Genomic DNA, 19,600 nt, shown 5'->3' on the forward strand with positions numbered 1-19,600 from the left:
ATGAACCAAATGTGATGACTCTAAATCATGAGCGCTGTCAGAAAATACCCCAAGGGAGTGGGGACAATTGCTACGAGGATCTTCGTTGTACCAAGATTTGAAAGGAATATTTTTCCTTTTCCTATTTTCATAACTTCATTTCAATATTTTCCTTTATAATAGGGGAGATATCCAACGTCTAGGCTCCAAATCTAAACGTAAATACTGATGTTAAATCCAACATAAATGAATTTTACGTATTTACAATCAGGACAAAGGTGATTGTCCTGATGTTCGTGTGTTATGTCAGAATTGGTTACGTAAAGTAATGTCTAGTTTGAGTTGTAAATCAGTTTCTGGACGTTTTGCTTCACTAGTGTTGGGGCTCTGCTCCCTTTTCTTTTTCAGGTAAATGACTCGTTTCCTTTTTGATTATATTTGCTTATAGTATAATTTCAAAGGGCACGCTAAATTCTCGCTGCTAGGGCAGTCATTGCACAAAAGTAAAATCGAAATCCAATTAAAATCCATTAAAAAATCCAGTTAAAAGTAAAGTTAAAATCCAATTTTGTCTGGCTGATCTCAGTCATTGAAAGACAACATTATTCAAGAAAGCCAGTGGATTCTAGCTTTAATTTATCGGGTCGGTCAGGTTAGGTCAATCTGGAGTCCACCCCAATCCAAGTTTTCCTTGTACGAAAAAAGTGAGTTGTTTAGTTAGTTCGCTTTCAGACCTCAGAGTTCGTAGGCTATATACACTTCAGAGTCTACGTTTAGAACTGTGTATAGAATTCATGTTTCGTGGAAGTTGACATTTGGAGAATAAAAGTGAGTTAATTTCTACAACTGTACAAGAATTTTCCCCGGGCCCTGGCCGGGTAAGAAAAGAGATTTTAAGAAGTACCGTCATTACAGTGACCGTTGCAACAGTGGGGGTCCGTTTCCCCTTCGAACAGATAGTTCGAGAGACAGGCTATTAGCGGTGACACCAATCGTGACACCTTAGGCCCAATAGTTGGCCCTTACCTCCTCCAAAGATAGTACACCTTTCAAACCCCCACTGGTTGTAATATCAGTGCGGGAAAAAAATTGTAGAAGCCTTGAAGCCGCTCAATTGCGTTACTATACTCTAGCGGCACCGCCAGCGGTACCGGTGTGGTATTAGAGATCAAATAGTTGTGGAGGAAGAAACTCATCAAATCTCCTCCTACCCAGTACTGAATAATAGTACTACTCAGTACTATATATATATATATATATATATATATATATATATATATATATATATATATATATATATATATATATATAGGGCCACGTCATCACTCCATTTTCTGCCGTCGATATAAATGAACAGTAAGCAAAAAGAAAAACTATAAAAACGGTTGGTGAAACTTGACCACAGCAACTTACATTCTTTCCGCATTTTTCGGCAAATTCGGCGGGATATCCGTAAGTCCTTTGTGAGAACAATCCACAGTAAATCCGTCACAAGAGCACACTTTTGGACACTGAACACCAACACCGTCAGCAATAAACTCTCTTTGTACAACACCAGAAACTTCCAGAAGCAGGGCAATAAGTACAAAAACTGCTAGTAATTTCCACATACTGAAATGATACCACCAAGGAAGGCCAATTACATTAGATTTTGATGCCATAAGCATCAAAAAACATAACACATTGCCACATCAATTATATTTTTATGGAATTTCGATCTTTCTAACTGGAAATTGATAGACTATTTGCTTGTTCACAAATCACGGACCGTTGCTACTAAAACATGTATATTTGGCACCTTGATAAGTGTTGTCACATCTGTAAATAAATAGAAACGATTAGGCATAATAAGTACAAAGTTTATATATATGACAATGGTGTTGCAATTTGAGTTTCTAGTGTCAGTATCAATATCCAGCTGGATTAATAAGCCGTTCAGAGGTCAAAACAAATAAGTCCCTAAAACACACAACTAAGCATGCTCAAAAAGAAAATGCGTTGCTGGTTTGGGTTTGAATGGGACCATTATTCGCGGGCTATCTTAGCGAACCTAGCCTAACCTTACATATGAAATGTGCAATTAGCAAACAGCTACTTGGTCGCTATTCGCAAGAAGTCAAGAACTGGGCAGACCTGGATTGTGAATCCAGACTGCTAGAAACAGTGAAAAGTTTTCCTAACTAGTGGGTTTTAGCGTCAAAATCAAATTATTACAAATGATAGCTTTAGAAGAGACCGCAAATTTCACTGTTTTTATTACTTTGTTAACTGCAATTTTAAATGCCGTTTCAGAAATGACTTGTCATGAGTAACTCCCGACATATTTGCGGTCAGTCAAAAAGAAATTTTGGGAAATTTGTTGCTTGCTTTTACCTTTGAGCGGGAGAATTAAGAAAAAGATAAATCCCCTTGATGGCGAGAGGGTACCCTCTTCCAGAATTCAAGTACACCAGGTGAAGCGTGCCAAACTTGGCAGAAGTGCGCCAAGCGTGGCAGAAGTGTGCCAAGCGTATCGGACACACGTCAAGTGTGGCGGAACTATGCGACCCACGTGGCGCTTTGAGATGTACTCTAGGTAGCGTAAATAGGGTGCACTTTTGGTTAATAGTATCGTCAGAAGAAGGCGCCGCAAAGCTTTATACAAAAAAAAATGTATTTTAGTATGAGGTTGAACAATTGGCTTTTACAAATTATTTTGCAGGCTTATTCGAGGGGTTATTAATAGTCAATTACGTATAAATTACCAATTTCGGACCCTAGCCAGAGGAAACTTGCGCATTAAAATCTCTTAAGTTACAAATTAAGAACACCATTAAACTTGAATAACCTTAGAACATTCAAATGTCATTGAGTCTCTGTAGAATACATAAAAAAAAACATATTAATTTCTAAAGATGCATACCAATTATTAAATAATAACCAAATTCTTCAATAGCATCGAAATAATCTTTGTATATTATTTGATACCAAATTTTTCGTTCTTTTAAATATTTTCGTTGTTTTATTTGTACTTTTGCCTCTTCTTATAGTCCGAAAATGGTCTAGACTTATGGTTTTTATAATAGATACGTTTTCCCCTTTTTTATCATTTCAGTGTCAAATTATGAGAGTAATTAATGAATAAACACGCTTAAGACTTTTTACTCCCAAAGCAGACACAAATACAGATATTTATGTCGAGGAAGGGACCAAGAACATTTGTAAAACGTTATAACTATAGACATAACAAAATATTTTCGATTTTAAGCAAAACTGACCCAGGTTCCCAGGTTCTACAGTTTTTCAGAATTGCTTGGTATTTCATTCAAAACTATAAAAAAAATTGTATCATTACCCCTCAACCTCCCACAGAAAAATTGCGATTTTCAGCAAACCTGACCCAGGTTTCTCTCCTTCCCTTGTATATGCCTATTTTAGGATTTTACAATGACTCGAGATCCTCAAAAGTCAGGATGGCAAGAGTGTGTCCCATAGAAAGACAGTTTTACGCTGTTTTTTAAACTCGTTCGTACACCAAGGTCTTCTCTTATTTCTTAGCGAAAATAATTATTTTCATAATCGTTTCTCATGAATTTTTTTTAATGAACACAGTCGAGAAAACGCCATCTTCCAATTATAGCGATCATTTTGCCCTGGAAAAACGGCAGCTGGAAAGTGGCGCAAAATAATGGCTAAACAACCCTTTGAGTATACCAAAGCTTTGCTAAGGATAAATATATTCTCATCCTTCGTTTCTTGAAGCAATATTGTATCTGAATAAATCCCGTCTGTATGATCGGATCCCCATGCTGATGAACTGCAAATAATTACTTAAAATTTGTACCGACAGGTAGTAAAGGTGAAACTATTATGAATTTATCATAATAAAAACAAAATAGTTTAGGAGCTAGTTTTTTACAATTTTTGTGGATTTGTAACATTAGCTTTACAAAGAAACTAAACTCTTGCTATTTGCAAATGTTACAAAATTTATCAAACTGACAAAGATTTCTTAAATTTATCATAAAATATCTTTTAAACTTACCAAACCTGACATTTTTTATCTGAACTATTACAATGAACTATTATTTCAATATTACGAAGTAAGCTTACTAACCTTGTTTTTTCTATTTCTAAAAAGTAAGGAAAATAAGTTTTACTAAAACAGTAAGAATAGATGGGGTTGGTAAATTAAAAAAAATTAAAGTACAGAGCGACACTAGCTTTATATAGTAAAGTAAAAAAAAAAAAACATCAAGCAAATGAAAGCACCAGCACCGCAAAAATGCTTAAAATCTTTCGGATTTATGTCTTTTTACTGTAGGAATCAAAGTCACTAGTAAAAATACCAAGTTTTTCAATGCTTTTTGATAGCCTGCTTAAACTGAAATATATGGTCTTTCGGTATCCAAATACCAAATGAATCAAAGTTCAAGCAGTGGAAGAATTGAATACTGCATGTCATTTTATATTTAAATTTAACTGACATTATGTTACATAGCAAAAAGCCGCTACTTGGATAAAGAGAAGGTTATAAAAAGAAAGTAACTATAGTGAGCCTGTAATTAGTAAGTTTCTTACATCTGGTAACAATCCATAAATCATTTTATGATTTGTTTATCTTGGCTTCTTAAAATTCAGATAGTGATGTATTATTTATGACACAATTATTCAGCTATTTGATTACACACTTTGGAGCATTAAACAGGAAGGTGAAAGAAATTATAGAATTTTTTTCGAAGCGAAGTTGATCAAGTACCGTTTTCTTTGGGTCGTAGCGTGAAAGCGATTGATTTGTTCTTAACTCTGGACCACTGTAAATACATTTATACAGAACAATCATTCCCTATCCCAACCATTAGACAAAGCCGGACCGAGATGCAAGCGCACCGGAGAACATTTAAACAAGTAGAAACATAGGCGAAACTAGATTTTTTTTCACAGGTAGATAGGTCAGATATCTCTTGAACGCAAAACTTTGCTTCACCTTTATAAGACTATCTTTTAAAGAATCTAATTTTAAATTAATTTATTTAAATGCATATATAAAAATCGGGAATAAGTAGTGTAATGTTATTATCAGATGTTTTTAGAAATCACAAGTGGGTTTCAAAGTCTCGAGTTGGAGTCAAAGGCATTTTGAGAAAGTTCCTGTCAAAATACGCGTTCCGGGTTAATATACACTGGGCAGCTGGTGGCAGGTGAAATGGGAGGAGCTGTCTGTACGCACCGCCAATGTAGTAGCTAAAAATTACTGAGTTTGATTATACTGTATATACAGTGCTCTTGACATTCGGAAAGTTATTTAATAAAGACTCTGATATTATACACAGTATTTTTATAAAGAAAACAATTGAGGGACAACTCAATTTCAAAACTGTTTAACATCAGGCGGACGCCAAATGTGAGATAAGTGTTACAAGCGTGGCGAAACAAACGATACTCTGAGACATAAACAAGAGTACACGCAGGTATTTAAGATGCGTGAAACACAGTGGTGAGGGGATCAGTTCAGTGGCGAGGGGATCTGCTCCTTCTTGTATTTTGAAAAACACATTTCTGATCGTTGAAAAATGAATGTTAATTTCAAAAAAAAATTGCAAAATTACCCCACCCTACAGTTAAAAAAATATATTTTGTCCCTGTGCATGACTGCTAAGACAATTTTGATATCAAAAGCTTAATTCCTCAACTATTTCTGTAGGTGACTGAGGAAAGATAATATAACTAAAAGAAAAAAATCGTCAATATCACGAGGTCCAAATAACATAGGAGAAAACCGATTAAAACGAAACAATACATCCTCCCCCCAACTCTCACTTGGAAACAAATTGAGCCTAGTTCAAAGCACCGCTGATTCAGTGATTCACGCCAAAAACTTGGATGTTTCTTCATATAATTCTCCATAGTAAGAAATGGAAATCTACCAAAATTTATTAAAGCCGACTTGTTAGTCATCAGCAAACTAAAAACTTGCTAGATAATTAATCGGACACCCTCTCGCACCAATTAATTAAAATACATTTTCGGAAGTAACACGTTATCACGAAAAGAAACTTTAATTCGTTTCTTCCGTGATTTTATCACGTTTAAGCATTATTATTAATCTCTAGAGATCGTTTAATATTTACAAACATTCATTCTTAGCTGATTGTCAACGTCTTTCTAGACTTTGGCTTGTCAAAGATTTAGATTTAAGGGTCTAGTCCAACTTTTGTCTACTCACTGCCTGCCATACGTGAGCAAATGTTTGTTTCCCTACCCTTCTCTCCTTTCAAGCCCAAACCACGGTTCTACATGTCCATCATGGACCATATCAAGGATTTTCGTTCCAGGGGGGGGGGGGCTAAAGATTTTGCTTTTGTTTTTGAGCTTTTGTTGGAGAAACAGTTTTTTTTAACCTACATTTTTACGACAAATTTACAAGTCGGAAAAAATTTCGAATGTTAAAGTCTGATAGCCCTCGGATGACCCCGGTTAATCGACGTGGAAGAAGATACGCAGTCTGAACGGCTATCCTTTGAAGAAGAAAGGAGGTTTTGGATGTAACCTCCCCATAGGAGTGTGAGAGGCTGCTATAATGGCTAAAAACAGCAGAAAGTGACTTCCATAACTAACACATCCCCTCTTACCACAAAAAGCAGTCAGTATGTGTGTCTGGGAGGGATCTTAGTCTACGGCCATTCCCCTAAAGTGATAATATTCACACAAAAATTGTCAATAAAAATGTACTAAACATGAAATTAGCAATTGAATATCTTTGATATATTCTAAAATACTTTCACGAAAACACTGCACAAACTTTAGAGTAAATAGCTTGGAATTGGACCCGCACCGAACCGTATTCGAACCCGCACCGGTGTATGTCCACATCAGAGATATGATCTGGTGACCACCCAAAAGAGTGAAAAAACCCCAATCCTATGGATGTTCAAACTAGAGGAAAAAACACAAAGTTTTAAAACTCAATCCTTGTCTCTAATTAAATAACCGAAAAGTTTTTTAGAGTTTGTTGTTGGAATAGAAGACTTCTATATACTTGCCAATGAAAGGGGCACATTCAAGCTGCTTTACACATGTAGTCTATTGGTAATGCAAAGAAAAGTTGCTTTCTATGAATGAGATTGGTTTTTAAGAAAATTTACTGAGAGAAGCAGCTACAGCTAATTCGAGAAGCGGTGGGCAAGGCTATATAAGTTGTCATTGCAAAAGAAGTGTTCCACAAACAAATGTAGTTGCAAAACAAGGGCCTTTTTTCAACTCAAAATGTCATAATAGTTTAAGTTGTTGTAATAAATAAGATTTGAATCACATATAATAGGAGATTTAAGGTTATTTCAATAATTTTAACATTTGGTGCTCAAGCAATATGGCAATCAGATAATGGTAGAGAATTCATTAATCAAATCATATCTGAAATTTGGGCTAGGTAAATTTTTTATTTCTACTATTTTATTTTCTCAATTAAAAGTTTACCTTTTGTTTTACGTTCTTATCGCTAGTGAATTACAGGGAAGAAAATATACACCTAAGCAATGCTCAACATTCACCATTACTGCATGGCGAATGTCGACATTCTCCGTTGAAAGTCATAAATTAGAATATTTAACAAATATTTCAGACATAAACCAAGCGACTATGTTACTGTTGACATTTACCGGTGAAAAAGTCGACATTCAACAGATTTCAGACATTCACAGTAGCATATATATATATATACCAGGGGGGCTCTCCTGATACTTTTTCTCTTTTAAAATATTTCTGACTAGACTAGCAATACATAAATCATATTCAAACAATTTATCATTAAAAGCAATAAAAAACACTATTCGGGTGGCACTTACACTTTTAAATACTGGGAAAACGGTTGATATCTCATTGTAAACTACTGATTAATCAATAAAGCTGGTTTTACTTACTTTTCAAAATAATTCAAACTTTTTTGATACAAGCACAGTGACAAGGTCGTATCCAGGGGCGTGATTACCCGATTGGAGGTCCCTCCCGAAAATTTGGCCCAACTCGTGCAAAAGTAACAAAAAACATGTATACAACTTTTTTCACGCAGAAATTTGGATGACCACCGATTTTTTTTTTGCAATCCCCTTCATAAATTTTTGAGAAGATTATCAGATTAAAATAACGAATTAACTTAAATTACAGTCCCAAATTACTCAACGTAAAATCAATTGACTAAACAATTAATTGTGAAAGAACAAATATTTTAAAGGTATACAAATACGAACAAGTTAAATGACTTTAATTAAAATGTCAATAGTTAACATGAGCGAAATGATACTTAAATAGACAAAGAATAAAAACCCCTAGCATTGTCCAAAAACCGATAAACTTCAAAAAAAGGAAAAACATTCAAGTTCACAGTTTAATTGAAATTAAAAAAAGAGGATTCAGTTAGATAATTTGTCTTGCACGCCTTGCTTCTATTCTAGGATATTTTTTAGTTCATTGACATTTTTAATTAAAATCTTAATACAAGAACATCAATACTATTTTGATTTCTTTATGAGGTCTATAATGACTTCATAAGAACTTATTTTGGCTCTCCTGAAAAATTTGCCGTTGGGATTTCGGTAATTCAAAAGACAGTGAGTAGTCCTGCATTAATTACGTAAGTGAGCAGAAAACAGAAATATAGGTTTCGGTCTTTTTACTGACAAAAACCGATTTTACAAGAAAAGTTGATTATCTCAAATTAAAGATAAGAGAAATACAATTCTGATGTCAGAGGCTCAAATTCCAACTATTTCTGCATTTTATACAAAGCTATATAATGTATTATGAAAAAGAAAAACGTATGTTTATCTTGACGATCGAATTAGATGTAGATAAGCGGATTGAACCCATCACTTGAATGTATTGCAAGCATAGTGGAATCCAGCAGAAAAGGAAGCAGGAGGTTTTCGGGCCAACACCCCCCCCCTAAAACCAGAAATATAGGCTGAAATTCAGGGGCATAATTTGCTAAGGGGCAATAATTAAATTTTAATTTTATTTAAAAATTAATTAAGAAAATTAATTTTTAATTTATTTTCATGTTATTATTTGATTAATTATTTTATTTTCTTAACTGCGCCTTCTACTGATTTTTTTTGAAAAATTACAAAATGATTATAATCGTTAGATTTTTATTTGAAATTTTGCATCCCTAATTTCTGCATCAGGGGTAAGGGGTGCTCTTTCCCTCCCTAAAACCACTTCTTTGCATTATGAGCTACCACAGCTCATTTGTCCCATTACCACACGGATAGGGTGATTTTTTAGCCGTGGATAATCAAAATAAGAAGCAGTCATTGAAATTAAAGAGTAGCTATGTTATATCTCTATTTAGCGCCATGTGTCCAAGGAATTATTTTATATGATCTTACAGATAAGAACAATAAAGAAAAAGGAAGTCTACTTGTAGAAAATGTTGTGCCTCAAAAACTTCTTGTTCTTTTTACACGCTTAATTTTTTTCTTTTACTAAACTAGGTTTTACGTTCTTCTTCCTAGCTCAAAATTTGGTGTAGCAACAAAACGGAAATACCATATCAGGTTAGAATGGTGGAGTTAAACTTTAAAACTAATGAGATTGGCTTTTAAAACCAAACTAAAGCAGTTTAGGCACATTTTTTTTACACAAAACTGTAGGACAATAATCGCCGTTTTTTCTTTTTTTTTTTCTTTATGAGAAACTTAAAACATTAAACCAGTCCCTCCATAGTTTAATAAAGAAAATGCATAAAGGCACCCAGTTAGCAAAGACCAAACCGGTGATTCTTATAAAATTAAACAAAAAAAAAAAACAAGTTTTTTAAACTGCAAGTAAGGAGCGACATTAAAACTTAAAACAAACAGAAATTACTTCGTATATGAAAGGGGCTGCTCCCTCCTCAACGCCTCGCTCTTTACGCTAAAGTTTGACTCTTTCTTTCAACTCTACTTTATAATACAGTAAAAAACTTTAGCGTAAAGAGTCGGGTGTTGAGGAGGGAGCAGCCCCTTTCATATACGAAGTAATTTCTGTTTGTTTTAAGTTTTAATGTCGCTCCTTACTTTCAGTTAAAAAAAACTTGTTTTTTATTTATTTAATTTCTGAACGTTTTTGAATTAATGCATGGTTTGATTTTCGCTCTCCGCAGATGAATAATTAAAATAACATTTGTATATTTTTTTTTGTTCTGGCTAAATGGCTTTCTCATAGTTTTGATCGAATAATTTTGAGAAAAAAAGGAGCGGGGGAAGAAGCCTAGTTGCCCTACAATTTTTTGGTTACTTAAAAAGGCAACTAGAACTTTTAATTTTTGACGAACGTTTTTATTAGTAAAAATATACGTAACTTACGAATTACCTTACGTAATGAACTTCTGTATTCACCTGTTTTTATTACCTATATGAGGGGTTCACCCCCTCGTCAGTACCTCGCTCTTTACACTAAAGCTAAAATTTTGTCCCAACTCCTTAAGAATGACCCCCTGAATCACAAAGGCCGTAGAATAAATAGTTGAAATTACTAAAAATATTTTAGCGTAAAGAGCGAGGTATTAGGAGGAAGTGAACCCCTCATATGCGTAATAATTTCTGTTAGTTTTAAGTTTTAATGCTGCTCCTTACTTTCAGTTGAAAAAACTTTTTCATATTTATTTTTTCATTTTTTTTTTTAAATAATGCTGGAAAATCCTGTGCTCCCTTCATGGAATTTTCTTCCCCCATGACAAATTCCTACATGAAATGTCCCCCCAACATATCCCCCTCTTTCAAACACCTCCCCCCAAACCACAAAATCCCCCTGAAAACATCTGTACAATTCCCAATAACCATTACTATATGTAAGCACTGGTCAAAGTTTGTAACTTGTAGCCCCGCCCACGGAGACTGTGGGGTAGTAAGTCGTCCCCAAAGACATATTTATAAGGATTTTCGACTATGCTGAATAAAATGGCAATCTCAGAATTTTGATCCAGTGGCTTTGGGAAAATAATTAGCGTGGGAGGGGGCATAGATGCCCTCCGATTTTTTGGTCACTTAATAAGGGCACTAGAACTTTTCATTTTCATTAGAATTAGCCCTCTCGCAACATTCTAGGACCTCTGGGTCGATACGAGCACCCCTGGAAAAAAACAAACAAACAAATAAACACGCATCCGTGATCTGCCTTCTGGCAAAAAATACAAAATTCCACATTTTTGTAGATAGGAGCTTGAAACTTCCACAGTAGAGTTCTCTGATATTCTGAATGCGATAATGTGATTTTCGTTAATATTCTATGACTTTTAGGGGGTGTTTCCCCCTATTTTCTAAAATAAGGCAAATTTTCTCAGGCTCGTAACTTTTGATGGGTAAGTCTTAACTTGATGAAACTTATATATTTAAAATCAGCATTTAAAATGTGATTCTTTTGATGTATCTATTGGTATCAAAATTCCGTTGTTTAGAGTTTTGGTTACTATTGAGCCGGGTCGCTCCTTACTACAGTTCGTTACCACGAACTGTTTGATTTGTAATCGAGAGGTTACCCGCTACCCGTCACTTCACTTGATGAACATCTCGGAGCACCACTTGTTCAGCCACGCGTGGCTAAGGGGATATTAAGGATTTTTATTCGAAGGGGGAGGGTACAAAAATGCCTCAAAAATTTGTTTACCCCTCTTTGTGTTTTTAACTAACCTGTTTTTTTATAAACTCTAAAAGTTTTTTTTTATCTTTTTGAAATATTGACTATCAGTCTTTTTTTTCTTTTTTGCTAATTGCATCTCACATAATTCTTCCGCGTTTGTTTTTAGTTTTGACTCCAAAACGTTCAGCTTAACCAGACTTTGGATAGTGATTAAAAAAATCAATCTTATCTGATCTTAATCCTTTGCACATATGGAACACTTTTCACAACAAGTCAGTTCATACACACTTTTTTTGGAAATGCAGCCCATCTATAGTACTTCATTTTCTAAAATTATCAGATACGCCTTTTGGTTAGAGCAATAAGACACATAGAACGATTATGGGAAAGACAAAGTTCCAGCTCAATAAAAAATGAAGGACATTCTAGGAAGACAGCTCGGAGTAAGTCCGCAAATGGTCCCAAAAGAATTCACTCTGCCAGAAACATCTGGAAATAAAAACGCGGAACAAACTATGTTATAATTGAATGATTCCTTAATGATATTCGAAAGAATGCAGTGCCCAACGTGGGAATATATGAAGAGAGGAAGCCAGATTTTTTTTTAAACCTTATTACGAAATTATAATAAGGTACAAAAATATAAATATGTCAAATATGACACATAGGAGAGCAGGGGTCTTGTATGAGATCCCCCTTTAAGAATGCACTGTCGTTAAAAGCACTCCCAAGTTTTCCTTTCAGATTGGTCACAGATCTCAGAAGGCTTCCACGGCAATATTATCAAAAATGAACTTACAATAAATGAATTGTAGAGCTGGGAAAGTACTCGGCCCCAGCCCCAGGACAAAAAACAGAAATCTCCAGGATTTCTGGGTACTTTTTATTCAAATTACGAAACAAAATCTGCTTTTCTTATTATTGGCCCTGCTCCCTCCCTCAGAAAAAAATCCCGTCCAAGTGCCTATGCGGAGCATAGCTTAATTTTAACTTATTTGCGTAGGCCTTCGTTAAAATATACTATGTAGTTTTAAAGAAATTAGTTTTTCACGGTAAGTTTTTCGTTAAAATTTATTTTTCAAACTCGAAGCACAAACATGAAGATCCTACCAATGAGAAATAATCTCTTTGCCAAACAATGGTGTGCCTGAACCACGGAACAACTCAATAGGGTATATGGCAAATCGGGAATTAGCAGGTAGGCCTATTGAGTATACAGTTTTTTATTATTTCTTTTTAGAAAGAGAAATTTTTCGCATAGATCATCGAAGGATTACCCACTCTCAATCACCTGGTTTAAATCTTGAAGCGCCACGTAATGTTTCTTCACATCGGATATAGCCCACTTCCTTCGCGCACGCCACATGATGTACATGACTTTTGAAAGCGACTAACCCCCTTAGCTCACAAATTACTTATATAAGTTACTTGACCAGCGACGATGGTGAAGAAATGGGACTTCGGTTAATTACTCCCAACGATAGTGGTGAACCATAGTATGGCTGATTAACTATGTGTTCTTGCAGGGTAGGCTATACCAGATAATCTTGGTTTTGTTTCTTAGAAACCATAGAATTGTTAAAAGGAGACAGAATTCGCCAACTCCCCTGACAGACAATTTAGTTTGGAATCAAAATTTGACACAAGTTTTGTAGTGAAATTTCTAAAAAGGCAGAAACCTTAAACTCTAAAATATGTGCCACTCTCCAAGCATAATTAGTCGGTTTGTCTTTTTCGTCTCATTTTGAATATGTTATGTTTTTCATATATTGTAAAACATATATATTGCGTTTTTAGTATATAATTTTTTTGGAATATTCCTCGGTTAGTTTTATTTTATCTTTTACTGCCTAAATCTAATTAAGTTATCGTAGTTTTTATTCTTACTGTTACATTCAATTGTGATGTAGAACAGTATTACTGTTTCTTAACATGATTCTGTACTAAAGAAAGGTAATTCTCTCTATCTTCCTCTATCTCAATATATATATATATATCTATCTATATAAAAATAAGTTGTCTGTCTGTCTGTGGATGTGTGGATGGATGTGTCAGGTGACGTCACCTGAAAAAACTGGATCAGGTGACGTCAAAACTGAAAAAACTAAAAAAGGCAAAAACTACAAAAAAAACTAAAAACTAATAAAAAAAATAAAAAAGCTAAAAAACTAAAAAAACTATAAAGGTAAAAACCAATAAAAAACTAAAAAAAAAACTGAAAAAACTAAAAAAAGGCAAAAACTACAAAAAAAAACTAAAAACTAATAAAAAAAGTAAAAAAGCTAAAAAACTAAAAAAACTAAAAAAACTAAAAAAAGGTAAAAAACTAAAAAAAATAAAAAATAAAAAAAAACTAAAAAAAAGGAAAAAACTGAAAAATAAGCTAAAATAAAGGTAAAAACCAATAAAAAACTAAAAAAAAAAGGAAAAAACTAATAAATGACGACACTCAAAGAGAAAGCGACCAGGACAAAAGGAATGTTCGATTAGCAATCAACAAAGCACCGGGACACAGGGAGTATAAATGACGACCAGGACATAAGTAAAAAAAAAAAAACTATCTATATATATAAAAATAAGTTGTCTGTGGATCTGTGGATCGTGGATCAGGTGACGTCACCTGAAAAAACTGGATCAGGTGACGTCAAAACTGAAAAAACTAAAAAAAGGCAAAAACTACAAAAAAAACTAAAAACTAATAAAAAAAATAAAAAAGCTAAAAAACTAAAAAAACTAAAAAAAGGCAAAAACTACAAAAAAAACTAAAAACTAATAAAAAAGCTAAAAAACTAAAAAAACTAAAAAAAAGGCAAAAACTACAAAAAAACTAAAAACTAATAAAAAAAATAAAAAAGCTAAAAAACTAAAAAAACTAAAAAAACTAAAAAAAGGTAAAAAACTAAAAAAACTAAAAACTAAAAAAAAACTAAAAAAGGTAAAAACTAAAAGAACTAAAAAAGAAAAAAATAAATGACGACACTCAAAGAGAAAGCGACCAGGACAAAAGGAATGTTCGATTAGCAATCAACAAAGCACCGGGACACAGGGAGTATAAATGACGACCAGGACACAAGTAAAAAAAAAAATTAACAAAACTAAAAAGAAGGTAAAAACTACAAAAAAACTAAAAACTAATAAAAAAACTAAAAAATCTAAAAATCTAAATAAACTAAAAAAGAAAAAAAAAGGAAAAAAATAAAGGAGAAAAACAAAACTAAAATACAAATGACGACCGGGACACAGGGAATATAAATAACGACCGGGACACAGGGACACAACTACAACGGGGACACCGGGGGAAACAGGGGGATATAAATGACGACCGGGACAAAAAAACTAAAAAGAAATAAAAACTAAAAACTAATAAAAAAAACTAAAAAATCTAAAAATCTAAATAAGCTAAAAAAGAAAAAAAAAGGAAAAAAATAAAGGAGAAAAACAAAACTAAAAAACGAATGTATATACAGACCGGGACACCGGGATACAAATGATGACCGGGACCCGGGACACAGGGAATATAAATGACGACCGGGACACAGGGACACAACTACAACGGGGACACCGGGGGAAACAGGGGGATGTAAATGACGACCGGGACACCGGGACAGGGAATGGTCGATTAGCAATCACCATCAACAAAGCTCAAGGGCAATCATTAGAATCATGAGGTATAGATCTGAATACAGATTGTTTTCCCATGGACCATTATATGTTGCATGTTCAAGAGTCGGTAAACCTGACAATCTATTTATATGCAAAGACAATGGGACAGCAAAGAATGTTGTATATTCGCAAGTTTTACGTAGTTAAAACCATATATATATATATATATATCTATATTCACAGGTGGGACATAGGGACACAACTACAATGGCGCGTAACTATTATGGCGCGTAACGACTTACGCGCGCGGGGGGGCTTGGGGGGGGCGCGAAGCGCCCCCACCAACTAGGTGTTGGGGTGGCGCGAAGCGCCACCCCAACAGCTAGTATATATATATATATATATATATATATATATATACATATATATATATATATACGCCTACGGATTGTTCTGGGTACCCGGCTGACTGACCGTATTTCAAACAGTAGGTTGTACGAAAAGTGTGGTTCAATCCCACTTTCTGGGGCTATAATGAAAGAAAGGTTGAGATGGCTAGGCCACGTTCTACGGATGAAGGATGACAGATTACCGAAGATTGTCCTTTTTCGCCAACCGTCTGGGGCTACACGGAAAGCAGGTCTTCCTTGTCTGGGTTGGGAGGATGTAAAGAGGAAGGCTTTAAATAGATTAGGTTGGAGGAGGACCGTGCGTAGCTGTGTTGGCCTCAGGCGGTTTGGTGCTGCAGTGAGTTATTAGTAGTATATATATATATATATATATATATTCCCTCATATAAACATTTAAAAAACTAGAAATTTAAATACAGAGTCTTGGTTAGAGATTCACTTAAGTTTTCTCTTCTATCGGTACCTCCACCCTTTGGTATGAATAACATCTACGAAATATAAAGACAAATGAACCAAAATTGGCGTAATATTTCATCTATGGCTAAAAGAAAAATTCAAAGATTTATTTCCCCATGCCGCAAAGGAGAAAAATAAACTTACGGAAACATTTCATTAAGAAGCTAAAAGCGACCCGACGAAAGCTTTATTAATGAAAGAATTAATTGCTCCTATGACTTGCCAAATGCAAGTCAAAATGGTTGGCCTGCGCTTAGGTTTGGGTTATGATTACAACTAGGACAGGTATAAGGATCCACTATCATAGTTAACAGTTAACAAGGCTTGGAACCAGTGGCTTGATTTAATCAAAATCCTAGAGAGGGGGAGGGACAAGTCGGTGTCAATTTTCCCAAATTAAGTTAGAATGATAGTGAAAACTGAAAAATGAGCTCTATAGGCTAAGATTTACTAATGAAAACCAACTAGTTTCTCTAGATGCTTGAATTATGCAGGCTTATCTTCAGAAGTTTTTGAAGAAACAAAATTTCAGCTGGAAGGACTAACTAGGGTCTGGGGACAGTTGCCCCCTGTCCCATAGCTAATCACGCCCCTACTTGGTACATAATAACTATGAATTTTGCACATAATCAAAATGGAGGGGGGCCTTAGTGAACTGAAGCCTCCACCCTCCTAAAACAAAGTACTATGAAACAGTAGCAAGTACCAGTTTTTTTTATGCAAAATTGTCCAGTATTATGTAAGGAAAAACAGAGTGTGTCAATCACTGTAATAGTCTATTTTGCTCTTTAGCAAAAAAAAGATGTCAAAAACATAACTTTAAACTATAAGTTTGTGTTTTTACTCTGGAATTCCTGGCATTTGGCTCGAAAACTTTGCATAAAAGTAGGTGACAATATAGAAAAGTAAGATAATGTCTCCTCTCCCTAAACAAAAATTTTAGTCTCGGTACATTATTTTCCCAAGCACGTCTCATTATTTCAAGTGGATAGCCCCTCATCGGAACCTTCTTAAAACTTATATTTTGTATCAATTATAATAAATTTTGAAATATATACATCATCAAAATGAAAATTGACAAGGCGAGAGTACACTTACAATATCTCATAGAGAATATTCACCACTAATGTTCATTTTAATGTACAAAAAACGTGTAGAAAGATGCAGCAAGAATTGAAGTGATACTTAGAACTATGTAATTAGTAGGAATAAAATAACACTATCAGATTATCGAGTAACCTTATTTAGAATCCTAAAGTGTATGGAAAGGAATAATTACCAGTAATCAAAGAGGCTGCTTTTACATTTAAGTTTGAATGCAACAACCCGAAATAGCCTGTGTTTAATGTGCCGTATATCAAAGTTAAAGAATGGAAGTAAGCCACATTGAAGAACCAGCGCAAATTAAAACCATGTTCAATCGGACCGTTTATTAATGATAAGTAGTCATTAACTGATATTAAACCCATGGTTCGTAATTTTAGGTTATTGCTGCAATTTGTTTCTTTTAAGGAATTAATACCTGAATATGTGGAGGAGGGGGATGCGAAAACTGTTTTGCGAAGATTAGCCTCCACTATGTGACCTCAAAAAACCTCGTGGCACTACAAACTGTATAAAAAGATACTTCACACAGTTCACACCAGTGAGACAAATAGCTAATCGTGGCTAAAATTTCTTTCTTGGGGAGGAATAAATTAAATTTTTTTTAAAGATTGACAGGTGAAAACGGTGAAAAGCTAACCATTGGTACTCATCAAATGAGCACAAAGAACCCTTTTTACTGCAGTACAGGGTTTTGTTATTGCGAAAATATGTTTCTTTTAAGGTCATACCTAGACACAGGTATAATTCCTACCAGCACTATAGGTACAACTTTGTAGGAATATGCAGATATTTCTACCTCAAAGATTTTTCTGAAGTACCTCACCTCAAGACTCCTGAGGCATCAGATCCTATCACAGAAACTCTCGAATTCTTTAACGACCAGACCATTTCTATTTATTGGGGGAGCAGTTCTTCTTCGGAAATTCGGATTAGCAGAGCTCCAGACGGAATAATGCCCACGGAGTGCTCGCTTGTGTTTCACTATAATTTGTAAGAAAATTTTGATATTCACACCTAAACACCAAGCCAAACTTAACGGTCTTTTGAACATCCCTGCCCTGTCCTTTTCCCCAGCTCGTTTCGAGTTAGTGCTGCAACGTTGAATCGTAAAATAAATTTGAAAAAACAATTAATTAATTTTGACTTTCTGTCCTTAAAAAATCTAAAAATTAACAATCTTTGAATTCCTAAAGACAGTTATACCTTCAAAAGAAAGGTACGACTTCTTAAGCTGTTTTGGTCATATGCTTTTAGCTTTTTTATGCTGAATTTTTACCTATTTTTTGCTTTTGTTTTGTGCCTGATACTAGAAAAAACTGCATAACGGCAGATAGACGTCTTTTTCTTTAGAAAGTGAATTTTCGATTTTGTTCCCTAACATTTGAAATGTACACACAAAAGTGCATATATTTAACGGGTTAAGTTTCAAACGACCATATTTTATTTTCACTGTCCTCAGTACGCAAAAAGTTACTTGAGAATAAGACAAGTCTTTTTTTTTAAATAAAATCTTTAAATCAAAATGAGCGAAAAAACATATCAGCGTTTTCTTCTGAGTTAGCATTGACTGTACAACAAAAGGCTTTGGTTCAGAATAGACATTAAAACCACTAATCAAACAACTTTAGAGTACCCAGGTACCCGGATTAATTTGATGCTAGATGCATTTCAAAGAAATTACCCAACAATAATTCCATACTTGAGCTGAGTGAAATCAAATCTGACAAGTAAATCTGTAAACAAGGTCCATTAGCTAGACCTCTATTTTATATAATCCCTAACGAGTTGCTGTAATCAGGCCCACATAACAGAGGTCAAATCTGGATTCTCTTTTAAGGGCTATCCGCTCAAAAGGCCCGATGTTTGGGTATTTCTTTTCCATGTTGCTTTTTCATTGACCACAAATATGGATAATTTTTCTTCATACATCCCAATCGGCAACGAGTGATGCAATTTCAAAAATATATGCATGAGATAATGTCTGTAGTATATGATTCAGAGTCGATATGGGGCTGTAAGGGACCGACCACAGAAAAACGGGCCCTTTCTATGTAATGACCACCGTAACTATGTATTAACGCAGAGCATCAAATACTAATTTACTGTTCCGCAAGGAACAATAAATGTGTCTGATCTTTAGCTGATTTGAAACGGGAGTGGGGGGATGCTTTGGGCTAATTTTATAAATTAACTCACTTGTGGAAAAATATGTCATTTTATTACGGGTATTTATTCAGCAGGCGAGTATTATTTACACTACTTGCCTGCTACTTTGTTTTTAATATTATCTATTTAAATAAACCAGCTTTAGTGAAATTCTTTATAAATATTCATAGTGTTTTAGCAACTTTAAGAACTTTCAGACTAGTTTTTAATAATTAATCACAGGAAAATTTAGTGTACATGTATTATGGATTTAGACCTCAGATCTTAGGACCACCTGTGTCTCC

General features: G+C 34.4%; 1 protein-coding gene across 3 annotated transcripts in view; it reads right to left on the minus strand.

Annotated features, from left to right (window-relative positions):
- Positions 1-19,600, minus strand: part of LOC136027015 (protein slit-like) — a 303,464-nt gene that overhangs the window by 275,991 nt on the left and 7,873 nt on the right. For all 3 annotated transcript variants that reach the window (XM_065703919.1, XM_065703918.1, XM_065703917.1), the window contains exon 2: positions 1,393-1,797. In XM_065703919.1, coding sequence (XP_065559991.1) covers positions 1,393-1,646 — 254 coding nt within the window. In that variant the 5' untranslated portion in view covers positions 1,647-1,797. The remainder of the gene's footprint in view (positions 1-1,392; positions 1,798-19,600) is intronic.

Source organism: Artemia franciscana, chromosome 5 (assembly GCF_032884065.1).
Source record: "Artemia franciscana chromosome 5, ASM3288406v1, whole genome shotgun sequence".
Classification (NCBI taxonomy): domain Eukaryota; kingdom Metazoa; phylum Arthropoda; class Branchiopoda; order Anostraca; family Artemiidae; genus Artemia; species Artemia franciscana.